Source organism: Aspergillus bombycis, assembly GCF_001792695.1.
Source record: "Aspergillus bombycis strain NRRL26010 chromosome Unknown contig00041, whole genome shotgun sequence".
Taxonomy (NCBI): domain Eukaryota; kingdom Fungi; phylum Ascomycota; class Eurotiomycetes; order Eurotiales; family Aspergillaceae; genus Aspergillus; species Aspergillus bombycis.
Genome location: NW_019170043.1, coordinates 232540 through 246759, shown reverse-complemented (window position 1 = coordinate 246759; position 14220 = coordinate 232540). Strand labels below are relative to the sequence as shown.

The window sequence follows — 14220 nt, the reverse complement described above, 5'->3', positions numbered from 1 at the left end:
CGCGCTGGGAATTGGCTGCATTTCCGATCAGCCTTGGAGCCTTAGGCAGAAACAAGTGTTTGTTTATTGAAAGCGTTCCAGGAGCCAATGATAAGTCCCAGGGGCTTTTCTGCCTCAGGCTATGGAGACTGGGGCTAGGTGCAATTGCTACTACTACTAGTAGTACTAGTATCCCACAACGACCGCGTTGCGCGTTGCTGCCTTTCATTGATCGTGATTCTTACCTCATACTTAATTATTGAATTTTCTACTAGTATTATTACCAGCATCTTACTTACTTAGAAACCAGGAAAGTTTCTCAGAACACCTTCTTGATGCTGACCGTAAATAATCAGCATATAATTTATTTCTACTAGAGGTGCTGAGGTGAAATACAAGAGCACGTGCTGTCGGTATTTGTGAATGTAAACAATTTATTTCCAAGCAGCTGTTGCCCCCGGATCTACTGTCAGCTGTATTGGGCATTTTCATGGGAGCTTGTTTACCATCACCAGTTGTCAGGTGATACATGCCCAAGACATGTCAGCACAGTCGGATCAGCCATTTCAGTTCCATGGCTTCCAGACCACCATTGATGTTGCTCGTCAGCAAAATAACCAGGACAATGCTCATAAAGTTTCCGTTCCAAGTTACTCTACCTCTACCAGCCACTTGAGTTCTCGTCCAGTCGATTTTGTCCGACCTTCTGTGGTCCCTTCCAGGAGTCGTCTAACTGCCAGTGAGATCCGTCCTGTGGCGGCAAGTATATCAGAAAAAAAGGAGGAGCAGCAACCGGAAACAGCTCCCAGTGAAGACTATGTCTATGACCCTTGTTTATTCTTAGATGATCCCCGATATGGATTGTCACCAGCGCTAGTGTCTAACTTTGCTTCTGTTGGTGTCAGAAGCATCTATCCATGGCAGGCGTCATGTCTGCTTGCCCCGGGTCTACTTGAGGGTGAAAAGCATTTGATCTATACGGCCCCTACAGGAGGAGGGAAGTCTCTTGTAGCTGATGTTCTGATGCTGAAACGTATCATCGAGAATCCTTCTCGTAAAGCCATTTTGGTTCTTCCATACGTCGCACTAGTCCAGGAAAAGTCGAAATGGCTTAAACGCATGGTTCAGGATGTTGAAAAACGCATCGACGACATCGATGATCAAGTAGCTGGCGCGATGCCATACCATCAACGTTGGAAGAAGCTACAAAAGTCGATCCGAGTCACTGGTTTCTTCGGAGGTAGCAGGTCAACCGCTACCTGGGCAAATACAGATATTGCGGTTTGCACAATTGAGAAGGTTTGTCAGCGCTGTATTCAGTTGTATGCTGGGCATAGTTAAAACCCATATATTAGGCTAATTCACTCATCAACACTGCTATCGAAGAACACAGCATCGGAGACTTGGGTGTCGTTGTCCTGGACGAGCTGCATATGCTTGACGATGAGCATCGCGGGTATCTTCTGGAACTAATGGTCACCAAGATACTTCTGCTGCAGCAGGACATCCAGATCATTGGCATGAGCGCCACTTTATCGGTATGGCCATTCTTTGTTACCAATGTCGATGTTTAGAAAGCAGGCTGACAGATCATCAGAACACTGAATTACTTGCAGAGTGGATGAATGCAAACTACTACATCTCAACATATCGGCCTATTCCGATTGAGGACTATCTCGTATATGAGAACGCGATTTACCCCGCAGAAACCTCGAGGCAGCTATTCCAGACAATCACACAATCGCCATCAATGTCCACCGTATCCCTTACGGACACTATGCCTCCCCATCGTATAATCCAGCCCCCGACGTCTCAAGCATTTGCAAATCCAACCACAAATGCGATGGTAGCGTTATCGATCGACACGGCTGCTGAAGGATATAGTGCATTGGTTTTCTGCGGTAGCAGACAATCTTGCCAACTCCATGCCTCTATCATTAGTGAAGCAATGCCAGTACCAGCCGCAGTAGACCCAGATGAATTAAGCAGACGATTGGACCTGCTTGCTGAACTACGAAGCCTTCCAAGTGGTCTTGATCCAGTCCTCGAGAATACATTGGTCAGAGGCGTGGCTTTTTACCGTAGGTACTTCATGTCGACTACCGCTTCTCATTGATACGGACTGACCTTGTTCTAGATGCGGGCATGACAACAGAAGAACGTGATTTCATAGGGCAGGCTTACGATCATGGCGTTTTGAGGGTTCTCATAGCCACTTGCAGTCTTGCGGCCGGAGTCAATCTTCCTGCCAGGAGGGTCATTATTAATGGTGTTCGGATGGGACGTGACTTGGTGGGACCAGCAATGCTGTAGGGACAACCCTTTGCACATTTCAAAAATCCTCGTGCTAACAGTTGAAGGCGCCAAATGTGTGGGCGGGCTGGTCGAAAGGGAAAAGATGAGGCAGGCGAGACCTACCTCATTTGTGGAAAGTCTGAGCTACAGACTGTCTGCGACCTGCTGGAAGCCGGTATGCCAGCAATCGAGAGCTGTCTAACGCCAGAGAAGCGTGGCCTCAAGAGGTAGGTAACCAAAACGAACGAGAACTAGTCATGAGCTCATGCCTGTTTAGGGCAATTCTGGAAGCTATAGCCACGGGTCTCGTCTCTGGTTTTGAAGCGATCAAGGATTACGTGAAATGCACCCTTCTTTACCGGACCACGGACAAAAAGATAGCGTATAGCATTATGAACTCTGCGCTCCAAGAATTGGTCAGCGAAAATCTTTTGCATCAAAACGGTGATGAATCATATGTTGCGACCGGGCTTGGCCAAGCTATTGTTGCATCTGCATTCGCACCTGAGGATGGTCTTTTTATCAACGAAGAGCTAAACCGAGCGTTACAGGCTTTTGTGATGGATGGCGACATGCATATCTTCTACATGTTCACCCCTCTCCAGGTAGCGACGACCACACAAATCGATTGGCCCATTTTTCGAGACCAGCTAGACAACCTTGATGAAAGTGGGCTGCGTGCTTTGCAATTTGTTGGTGTTCAGCCGGGTTTTGTAAACAGAATGTATGTTGATCTGAACATAACGCAAGAGCATACTAATAACGCCACAGGGTTCAAAGCGGTTCATCTCTCAAAGAGGACACTCCAGAGCAGATAAAACTGGCCGCCGTCTACCGTCGCGCTTACACCGCGCTTCAGCTTCGTGATTTGAGTAATGAAGTTCCCCTATCGGTGGTCGCCAGCCGCTACCGGACCCCTCGCGGGACAGTCCAGTCATTGGCCCAACACTGCCACGGGTTTGCCGCTAGTATGATCAAGTTCTGTCAACGCATGGGCTGGGGCATGCTTGCGGCAGTCCTTGATCATATGCGGGTTCGGTTGGAAGCCGGTGCTCGCGCTGATTTATTGGAGATGGCTCAAGTCACCTATGTCAAAGGCCGGCTAGCTAGGTTACTACGAGACAAGGGGTTCCAGAACTTGAGAGCGTTGGCAAAGGCCAATGCAAATGATCTTGTTCCCATATTAATGATGGTAAGATGAATATCGCTCTGAAACAGAAGATCATTAACCGGCACCAGGTAAATCCACGAAAAGCACAGAGAAGCCAAGCTCACCCCTCAGAAGCGCAACGGTATGCCAAAAAGCTGCTTGCCAAAGCAGAAGTAATTGTTGCATCAGCAAATAAAATCTGGGGTACGTATAATTTTTCGCAACGTTCAGTATCTATCCTACTAACAATGCCACAGAACGTGAAATGCAAGTCGAATTGGATGAGTAACGTATGATACTCTCGTGTATATGAGGGTTAATGAACTGGCAAACTTTTGGAACTTTCACGAAAATGGGGTCACTCATGCTCAGTTATCGTATGGCACATTGAACGGGTTACTAGCATATATACATATACAAGGCTATGAAGTGTATATTCATAGAAGTTGAGACATTGGAGTGTATAGTTGATTTACTATAGTTTTTAGGTTACTAGAACTTATAGAAAGCAGCGTCTTCTAGTCAGTGAATATGATACATGACTATAGTAGTATCTGTGGCAACGCATTGGTCCTAAGGGAATCTAATAAAACTAATCTAAACCCCGTTTAGCGTATTCTGAGCCTTCATAACCTCACCCTGATCTACAAAATCCACAAGGACCACATTAGGCAGCCGTTTATACATGGACCGACATAAGTCGGACTGTGCCCCGATACTCCCATTGCCCGAGACAGCATTGGTCTTGGGCGCGCGGATCCGGTCGGGCACCAGGACCCCCAGCACATTGACATCTAGGAAATGATTGACGATATACATGCGCCCGTCGGCCGATGCTCCAGAAGGCCGATCGATATTGCAATTCGGGAACGAGGCATCCGTCACATCGTAGGGCGTCTCGAAGAAGTAACCGAATTCGTCCAATATATATGGAACGGATTTAGTGTCGGCGCCGTAATCTAGAAGCAATATGCTCAGCTCAATACACACGCCCTATCGGAACAAGACCAACGAAAATGTCTCATACACATAGTGGAGATTATATCTCCACTATATAGGTACCACTCAAGACATCCCCTCCAAAACACTCCCTAGTCCGTACTGAAAAGAAAACAAAAGGAAGACACGTGTACTTACCCAAAAATACCACAAGTCGCTTCCCCGTACTGATCAGGTCTCCCAATGTCGGCCACGAATCCATGGCCAGCACATCCGGCGACGAGCTCGGTATGAATGCATAATCCTTAATCCCGGCACCGGCGAATACCTCATCGAACCGTGATACGGGGAAGCCATCACCATTCGTAAGCAGTAAGGTGACCACTTCATCTGGATGGCTGTCCAGCCAGGTCTTGACCGTGCCCAGGAAGGACTCCAGGGTTCCGGCGTCCTCGAGAAGACAGGATGTATGGCATAATTGAATGGTATTGGCGTTGTCAAGGGCTTTATGGGTTTGGCCCTGCAGGAAGCGGATCCCCAGGTCAAGTTGTTCTGTTACCTCCAGGTTTTGATTATGCTGTGGGAGGGGGCCGACGAAGGGGCTGTCGTGGGCGCCAGTTGGGTGATGTTGGAATACTTGCGGGTGCAGAATGTGGATTGGCCATTGCAGGTTGATGGAGCGCATTGGGCGATTTGAATGGTGGAGAGGAGGAAGAGAGGAAATAAGAGGTAGGGGAGGATGGGATGTTTGTTAGAAGGCATGTTTATATTATATATGAAGGGCTACCAGTATCGCAAGGATATCATGCCTTGGCGTTAGACTGAAAGAATAATGCCATTTCTTCATTCAATTTTACCCTGGTGAAGGAATTTCGATTATTTATATCTCTGAATTTTTGCCAGAACTAGGGAGAGGGCTGAATGCTACCAAATGATCAAATCATGCAGCGCTGAAGAATGAATGTATAGCATGTGGCCTATCAATCCCTTGTGACTTGCCTTGTGAAAAGCGCTATAGAGAAATTCGGAGGGGAACAATATAGATAAAGGTTAATTTTCTCTTCAGGAGGATTAGTGCCACTAGAGGGACGGGACAGGGCAGCACTATGCCAAAAACCAGACAAGGGTCTTAAATGAAAGAATTGACCTTGTCCAGTCGATGTAACTTGGGGCCTGCGGGTGATGTGAATAGTAGTTGGACTAAGGCACCTTAAGGCACGCTGGTCACATGCTGACACTGGTAACCCACCCTTGAGCAAATTACTGAGGATACCCTGGATGAAGTATATAATATGACTAGACCACGGTAATACTATTCATATCAATAAGTGTAGTCAGCTGCAAAGAAACCCATCAACATAGGCCAGGAGCCCGCTTGCTACACGGCATTTCAGTGAATGCGATATACTCTACTCATTGAGTGGTACTGTAAAAGACTAGCCAGGATAGCTCCTATCCATAATAACTTATAATTCACACTTAAAGCATTGCGATGGCCCATCGGGTTAACATTCTGAGTCATTGTTGTTCTGCAAGCTGCTATAAGGCCTGTCTTGCAATATACTCCTTTGCATACAACGCGCATAGCACTTTGACTGATGGCTGAGGTATGATTAGATGCCCAGATTGCGGTAGATGAAGAGGGTCTGGACATCGAATAGGAGAATAAGGATGGTGTGAGGATAAGGAAACGCTCTCTTGGGACAAATCTCCAGCACCTCTATAGTATGTGTCAACAATGACATTAGTATTATGACTGACAAGCAAGAAAGGATGAGTTGTCGTGTAATTGGTAGCCACTCGTGGCTTGTGGGGCACCGCCCCCCCGGAAGCCAAGCAAAACCAACCAAATGTTGACCTGAGGCCGGAAGGGACTCTCAGCCTCCAGCTCCTCGTTACCTTCCGTCGATGATCTTCATCTTCCCCGACTTGCGACAAAGCCGAGCTCGCGGGTACTCTTGCTCGGTTTACACAACCACTTGCCAGTTAATTGCATCTAGATCTTGACTCAGTTTCCCATCGGGAACATTCTCCTGCTAACCAGTCGGATTGTCGGCAAGCGCTCCTCTGTGTGTTCCGCACCTAATATCCATCTATCGGCCCGCACTCGGCCAGTCGTTCACTGAAGCTTTGTGGCCTGAGATCGTGAGACAGTCATTAACCAGAACGTATCGGTGCCACACTTAAATCTTGATTCCGTGACCGCCTTTTCCTGCGATATTGTCGAAGCGATGGTCATTCGAACATATTGCTGATGAGCTCCATGATTGAGGGCAGTGATGACCGGGCACGAGAGGATGAGCTCGACTTGGGGGAAGAGGACGCGGGAGATGTTCAGCCAAAGAGTAACGGCATCTCTGTCGATGGGGTGTCACCTGAGGGGTATGGGGAGGGCTCAATGGCATACATCGAAGAGGATCTCCCTGATGTAGCCAGCCCAAACCATTCGTTTGAGAGAAGGAACGCCCAACTTGACGCCGGTACGGGCAATGTACCAATGTCGCCCCGTATCAGGCAGCTTGGTACTCCCGGAAGCGTCGACGAGACAGCTTCCACCCCGGATGATACTCCTTCTTTGCATGTGTGTTGCGACTGCTGTTTTTAGCCGGGCTATCCGCTGATCACTTTAGGATTCTCTTTTGTCATCGCAAAGTAGCAATGTTTTGGTCCTTCGAAGCTCGTCTCGCGCCAGTCCAAGTCCGTCGCATCGTCCCTTCGATCTCCGCTTCCAGTCCCGCCTTTCGTCTCCGTCTTTGAGCGGGGCTCGACCGTCGTCGCCGTTCTTCGCTCACATTCACTCCCGACAGTCATCGCTTACGAGCCGCCTCACTCCGGGTACCGTGGATTCCGATGCTGAGACTCCCCTAGGTCCTTGGGATATTGTGCGGTGGACTAAGTTAAGAAAGATAACTGGCCAGGCATTTTCGGAGGTCGGTAAACGTAATTTTGGCCATCCCACATGTTTGGCGGTCTCCACTACGATAGTGATTGGAACGTCCAAGGGAATTATCCTGGTGTTTGACTATCAACAAAGTCTCAAAGCGATCATTGGACAGGGGACTAAGGGTACGTTGGGAGCCTGCCCCGCCTTGTTGTTCTGACCTCCGTTGACTTCTACATATAGCTACCGAATGTGGAGCAATCACGTCGTTGGCACTATCCGCGGACCACACGACAATTGCCGGGGGACATGTTTCGGGCGATATATTCACATGGGAGATTGTGAGGCCGGCGCGGCCTTTTCTTCAAATACCACCTCTCTCCGAAACTCATACTGATACTCGCACTGCTGATGGCCACCTTCCTGGATCGTCTGTCATTCATGTAGGCTTCCTTGGCACAAGGCGCACTGCCCTCGTATCTGCCGACAATTCAGGAATGGCTTTTTCACATCTGGCGACTCGAGGCCTGGGCGCGATGGGACGGACAGTGAAGACAACAAGGATCCTGGGTCGTTATCCCCAACATATAGCGCACGGCAACCGGCCGCGAAAGCCAAGCTCTGTCCTTGCCTTTTCGCCCCTGCCGCTTGGAAACGTTGAGCAGCCAACCGATTCTTTGGGATTGGTTGCGATGCTTACACCATATCTCTTAGTTATTGTCTCAACAACACCTGTAGCACAGACCCAACATAAAGCTCCACGCCCAAAAGAAGTTGCCGCCCATGGCGCAATGACCGGAGCCTTGGCCTGGTTTCCAGCGATTAAGCTCAAGGGCAAGGATGTGCAAGTTTCGAAAACAAAGCTTGTTTATTGTTGGTCAAATGTGTTGACTGTCTTAGACGTGTCTGAGATTGAAGCAGCAGATGAATCACCCAGCAGGGACAGACCACCTAGCCTGGAGTTTAAGGCGCGGAGCAGATGGAAGGCCGAAGAAGCAATTGTTGCTGTGCAATGGCTGAGTCGTTCGGTCCTGGCAGTGCTCACCATAACGCAACAACTACTTATTCTTGAAGATCATTCTATGCGTGTAACGGATAGCATCGATCTTCTTAACAAACATATATACCATGCCGATTTGTTCTCCTCTCAGCTTCATTCTCTGGTCGAACAGTTCAATGAAGAAGATACTTCAATGCATGGCGTGGTAGCCGATGCTTTTTATATGAGCTTTCGCTCTTATAAAGGGCGTCTGTTTTTGTTGGGCTATAGCGATACACTGGTTGGAGCCCTCTCCAATTGGGCAGATCGATTACTTGCACTCATGGAAGCCGGAGACTTCATTGGGGCAATCCGATTAGCAACATCCTTCTACAAAGGCAGCGGAGAAAAGCTCACCATCGGGTTACCTGACGAAGATGCACTGAGGCAGCCTATCGTGCAAGAGAAACTCCTGGAAATGGTGTCAGCTTCGCTGAAGTATGCCTTTGGTCGAAACCAGGAAGCTAACACTGAGCGGCTGGGAAATCAACAGCTTGAGGAATTGGCCGAGGTCTCCATCTCGGCTTGTGTCTGTATGGACGATGAAGATTTCCTTTGGGATGAGGTATTCAACTGGTATGAGGAGCATGACTCACAAGGCGTCTTCCTTGATGCCCTTGAATCATACATAGTTGAAGGGACAGTGCGCACTCTTCCGCCTACTGCCGTTAAAGCGCTTATCAATCACTTTGCCACGAACCATACTGCCAGCCGATTGGAAGAGATAATTTGTCTGCTTGAGACGGCCACCATGGATATTGACCAAGTGACGACGCTGTGTAAACATTATAACTTGTACGACGCATTCATTTACGTCTGGAATCGCTGTGTAGGAGATTACGTGGGGCCTCTACAAGAACTCTTAGCCTTAGTCCCACCCCAAGGATCTTGGGTTAACGGGGGCTCGGTGGATGAACTTAAACGATATACGAACGCGATGAAGATGTTTCCATATCTCTCATTTGTCTTAACAGGCCGTGTATACCCTACTGGGAATGACATGGGTGACACCGAAGCTACTCAGGCTAAGGCAGCCTTATACGAATATCTCTTCTCTGGGAATCTGTCTGGGGCGGAATCAGGGGTTCACACTCAATCGAATGGGTTGTTCTCGGATCTGCAAGCTATCCTAAAATTCGATACCCCCAGCTTCATGAGCATGCTCAATGAAGCATTCGAGGATAGTTTCTTGAACGAACAAGAGCCAGACGAGACACCTTTCAGAGGAATATCCATCAATCGGCAATATTTAATCAGCATCTTGCTCCAGGTCATGACACCGCCAACCTTTGCTTCATCTGATACCATTTACCTAGACATGTTCCTTGCTCGCAACCTTCCTAAATACCCCCAGTACATTCTACTCTCTGGAAGTACACTCCACCAGGTTTTGGAGCGGTTGTGCCGATACCCAAACCAAGACATGGCAGAGGACTGCGAACTCAGCGCAGAGTACCTCTTATCTTTCTATCACCCTCCAGATATTCAGAGCATGATCCCGCTCTTTCGGGAGGCGCGTTTCTTCCGGATTCTCAAGTCAACCTATCGTTCCGAGAAGCAATTTCCTGAGTTAATTCTGACCTATCTAGAAGACCACAGTGGGCAAGAGGCGATTTTTACCTGCCTACAGGATTGCCTGCGGGCCGGCTCCGGGTTAGGGAAAAGGCAAAGGCGACATGTCATAGAAGTGATTAAAACTCACGCTGGCCAGATAGCAGGGATAGGTGTCCAGAAGGCCGCTCAGACAATGCAGGATTATGCTCCTGAAACGCACGCAGCGTTCCTCGAAGCTCTGGAAAACGATGCCTACGAGCAGTACCAGTACTTGACTGTCGTGGTTGACCCTACGACGCATCCCGGTGCTGAGCGGCGGCTTTCAAAGCCAGTAGAGAATTGGATGGTAGAGCGCTACGTGCAATTGCTTTGCAAGTACAACCCTTCACATGTCGCTGATTTTGTTGATGAGCTACGAGTTGGCGATGTTCGGCTTGAAGAACTGCTGCCTTCAATGGAAGAAAGTGGGGTAGTGGATGCTGCTGTTATTCTGCTGGCCAGGCAAGGCCAGATCAGAGCTGCTATGGACCGTCTCATTGCGCATCTTAAGACACTCGAGTCGGGGCTCGTTGGCATTCTCCGAAGTATACAGGAGACCCCAGACTCGGCCAGCACGGCAGAAGCGATTGACGACCTTGTTGAATCTCTAAACAAGTATGTGCGTGTTGGTACATGGTTGTGCCAAGGCCAGTCGAAAACAGCCAAGAAGCAGCGGAATGGCGAGAGGAATGGGATTGGAAAACATGCTGTTGACCAGCCTCTCTCGTTCGATGAGAAACTCTGGCTCGACCTTATTGAAGCTGTCGTCCGTACTGCCAGTAGTGTGTTTGCCCTGATCCAGAAGGAACACGCGGAAAGTAAATTGACCCAACTGGCACCAATGATTTCGAGGATGGGGAGCAATTCGACCCAACTAATGTCATCTGTCCGTACATTGGTACAACAGGTGTTCACGGCGCTGCTATCCAGCACTGTCCGGGTCGGCGGAGCCTCGACCGATCGCAATGACGTTGCCTTTCTCCGAATTCTGCGAGCATTTCTCACTCGCGCATCCCGCTGGTCGCCTTCGCTCCTTGAACTCCGCGCAGTCTTGGCTTCTATCTTCTCGGCTTATACTTACGAGAAGTCACTCCTGGCCCTGGCCAACGGGATGCTGGATCGAGATCTCTTTGTGCATGTGGACGAGGTAACGCGACTGCGTCAAAGGGGGTGGCGGCCGCGAGGCCAGGTGTGTGAGGTCTGCCGGCAGCGCATTTGGGACCCGGGGTTGGCTCTGAATTCTGGGAGGCTTGGAAGCAGAGGCAGGCGGATGCCCATCAACGCCGAATGTCACGACAAATTGAAGGGCGGCTTGACCCTGCGGTCGCCCGCGGGAAGGGCAAGGCGGCGGCAGTGGCCGAGGCGGGTCAGGCGGCACACTTCCATGAAGGACATGCGGACGTGGAGTCAGTAGGTGACATGCGGGGATCCCCAGAAAGTCGCAGTGAGATGCCGACCGGGCCCGCGGTGGTCTTTTCCTGTCGACACTTGTATCATCGACAGTGTTTGCTGAACTTGGACCATTCTGGGCACCCCAGTAAACGGCATTTCCAACGCGAAGGGTCTGACTGGGAGTTGTTGTCATGCCCCATCTGTCCTGTAAATAATGAATGAGTGTCACGATTTGAATCAAACCCATGTATGTATCTTTGCTTAATCCCCACTATGTGATTTCATTTAGTGATTCCTTTATACCCTTTCCCCATCAGGTTGGGTGGCACGATGAGGCCGTGGCAGTGGATAGAACCAATGATTGACTGATAGTTACTTCCGGAGGATTTAAAGTGAGACAAGTTTGGGGGTTAAACTTTTTGGCGGCGGTTAATCGAGTTGCTTAATTAAGTCAAAAACGAAGTCGTCCATGAAGATGGCCAAAGCGGGCCGATTTGGTTTCCAACTAATTTGCTCCCGATCAGCTGGTTTCCAAGTGACGTATCACAAGATGGGACGAGGAATTCCAATTAAACCCCCCAAAGAGGAACGGCCAACATCACATGGCCTCCTTCTCGACGGGCCTTCACCGTCAACCTTCCCCACTCGTCATCATCTTGACCGTTAAGAGAACCCTCGATCCTTGCGATCTGATTGACCCAGGCGTCTGTCACACTAATATCCATGGTGCGAGGCTGGCCATCATCGGAAATTAAAGACAAAAGAAAAGACCCTGACATCCTCCGTGCGCGGCGCGTCGTCCTGTCCATCGATCTATAAGATTCACTCTTGTGAGACGGCCTACGATAAAATGGACTTTTTGTTGCCCTCTCCAAACGGGCCCTCCGTTCTACGAACCTTGTGTCCCTCCAACCAGTTTGAAATATCCACGCCTGATGTTGCCAATTTGGAACCGTCTGTGGTCCAGGAACACCCCCTCTCATCCACCCCATTCCAGTCCACACTGGTCGTGACTCCAATTTGCCGCTCACATGCTTGCTCCATCTGCCATTCTGGCTACCCGCGCTACTCGAGAATATGCCTTTCAATGACATCCCTCTAGGTCTCAAGGCCTAGTCCGGTGGGCATATCATGGCTGACGCCACTTTTCACTAGTAGGTGAGTTTTGAGTTTCTTTTTGTCCCAGTGTGGAGTGGTTATTATGTGTACGTAGTAAGCGTATAGGATACATACATCGGCATGGCTATATATTGAACCTCCGACACCAGGGGGGAACAAAGATGTATGAAAAGAATGCCAATCTATAACATTCCTTTACCCATCCAGCGTTGGTTCATTCAGAGAGTGGCTTTGACACTGCCCTTCCTTTATGTTGCTTGAACAATAAACCTTTGAGGATAAAGTGCATTGTTCGAACACTCCTTTTATATCAAATCTCACTACCTACCTCTTCACGCAGCTTCACACATACCCTGTATATTCCTTTCCATCGTGATAGTTTAAGTCAAGAATGCATGTACTATCCACCCTTACCCAGGCTCTAAGCCTCTGGGCTCCCCTCGCCGCAGCCGCATACACACTACAAGATGACTACGGCACGGACTCAGCTTTCTTCGACAAATTCAGCTTCTTTACAGGCGCTGATCCAACCCACGGTTTCGTCAAATACGTCGATAGAAGTGCAGCCCAGAACGCAGGCCTAATAAATGCCGACGGATCCATCTACATGGGCGTAGACTACAAGAACGCCGCTCCAGACGGCCGCCAAAGCGTCCGAATCAGCAGCAACAAAGTCTACAACCACGGACTTTTCATCCTAGATCTAGCCCACTTGCCCGGCAGTATCTGCGGGGCCTGGCCAGCATAGTAACATCTCCCTCAATGCCCCTATTGCCTCTTCAATTCAAAGAAAATCAAAGCTAATGATATCAAAGCTGGCTCCTAGGCCCCAACTGGCCCAACAATGGCGAAATAGACGTCATAGAAGGCGTAAACGACCAAACTAACAACCAATACGCCCTCCACACCAGCGACAGCTGCACAATCAACAATGCAGGATTCTCTGGCTCCCTCCTCACAAGTAACTGCTACGTCAATGCCCCCGGCCAAGCCAACAACGCAGGCTGCGGTATCAAAGACAACTCGGCCCAGTCTTACGGGAACGGGTTTAACAGTGCCGGCGGCGGCGTGTATGCAACTGAATGGACTAGTGAGGCTATCAGTGTTTGGTTCTTCCCGCGTTCGAGCATCCCCGGTGATATCGGTAGTGGACATCCAAATCCGAGTGGTTGGGGAACGCCGTCGGCAAGGTTTGCCGGGGCTTGCAATATTGATTCGCATTTTAAGGATTTGCAGATTGTATGTGTTTCCCATCCTTTAATTTTTTTTTTCGGTGTTTCTAAAGTGATGCGGTTTTGTTGGTGGGATATTTACTGACTGCTATGTAGATCTTCGATACGACCTTTTGCGGGGACTGGGCTGGTAATGTTTGGGGGTCGAGTAGCTGTGCCGCGAAGGGGTCTTGCAATAATTGGGTGGCTAATAACCCTGCTGCATTCAAGGATGCCTTCTGGCGCATTAACTCGCTGAAGGTTTATCAGGGCGGGGCTGCGAGCGTTGCGAGCAATGTGACTGAGTGGAGGATGGATGCAAGTATCGGCAGACGTTCATTTATCAGACAGCGGAGGGAGAACGGGAGAAATTGACCTGGTAGGTTTGAGGATGGTGTATATCCCGGGTGGAATTTGATATACCCTGCGTTTTGTATGGATGGACTCTTACTTTTGTTTATGGATGTACATATGGATTTGATAGCTATAATGGCGACATTCCTTTTTCATTTAGCCCCAGAAAATACTAGACAATCAGGTAAACTATGTCAAAGAGTGAGGTATATCCAACGGAATATATACGTTGTGTTGTAAATATGCACCTTATGCGCCTGTAATTACA

At 49.1% G+C, this 14220-nt stretch overlaps 4 protein-coding genes across 4 annotated transcripts; 3 read left to right on the top strand and 1 right to left on the bottom strand.

The window, feature by feature from the left end:
* Positions 1-519: 519 nt before the first annotated feature.
* Positions 520-3713, top strand: ABOM_006537 (DEAD/DEAH box helicase; the record flags this gene model as incomplete). The annotated part of the gene is made up of 9 exons (XM_022533666.1): positions 520-1278; positions 1335-1517; positions 1577-2060; positions 2117-2288; positions 2340-2501; positions 2552-2998; positions 3046-3466; positions 3514-3628; positions 3682-3713. 9 exons carry the CDS (start codon positions 520-522, stop codon positions 3711-3713), a joined length of 2775 nt encoding a protein of 924 aa, XP_022389225.1.
* Positions 3714-4021: 308 nt separating this feature from the next.
* On the bottom strand, positions 4022-5048 carry ABOM_006536 (uncharacterized protein; the record flags this gene model as incomplete). The annotated part of the gene is made up of 2 exons (XM_022533665.1): positions 4022-4383; positions 4562-5048. 2 exons carry the CDS (start codon positions 5046-5048, stop codon positions 4022-4024), a joined length of 849 nt encoding a protein of 282 aa, XP_022389272.1.
* Positions 5049-6617: 1569 nt separating this feature from the next.
* ABOM_006535 (CORVET complex membrane-binding subunit VPS8) lies at positions 6618-11290 on the top strand (the record flags this gene model as incomplete). Its single annotated transcript, XM_022533664.1, has 3 exons — positions 6618-6944; positions 6994-7429; positions 7488-11290. 3 exons carry the CDS (start codon positions 6618-6620, stop codon positions 11288-11290), a joined length of 4566 nt encoding a protein of 1521 aa, XP_022389223.1.
* Positions 11291-12778: 1488 nt separating this feature from the next.
* ABOM_006534 (glycoside hydrolase family 16 protein) lies at positions 12779-13973 on the top strand (the record flags this gene model as incomplete). The annotated part of the gene is made up of 3 exons (XM_022533663.1): positions 12779-13134; positions 13203-13626; positions 13716-13973. The coding sequence occupies 3 exons, from the start codon at positions 12779-12781 to the stop codon at positions 13971-13973; spliced, it is 1038 nt and encodes a 345-aa protein (XP_022389224.1).
* Positions 13974-14220: the final 247 nt, after the last annotated feature.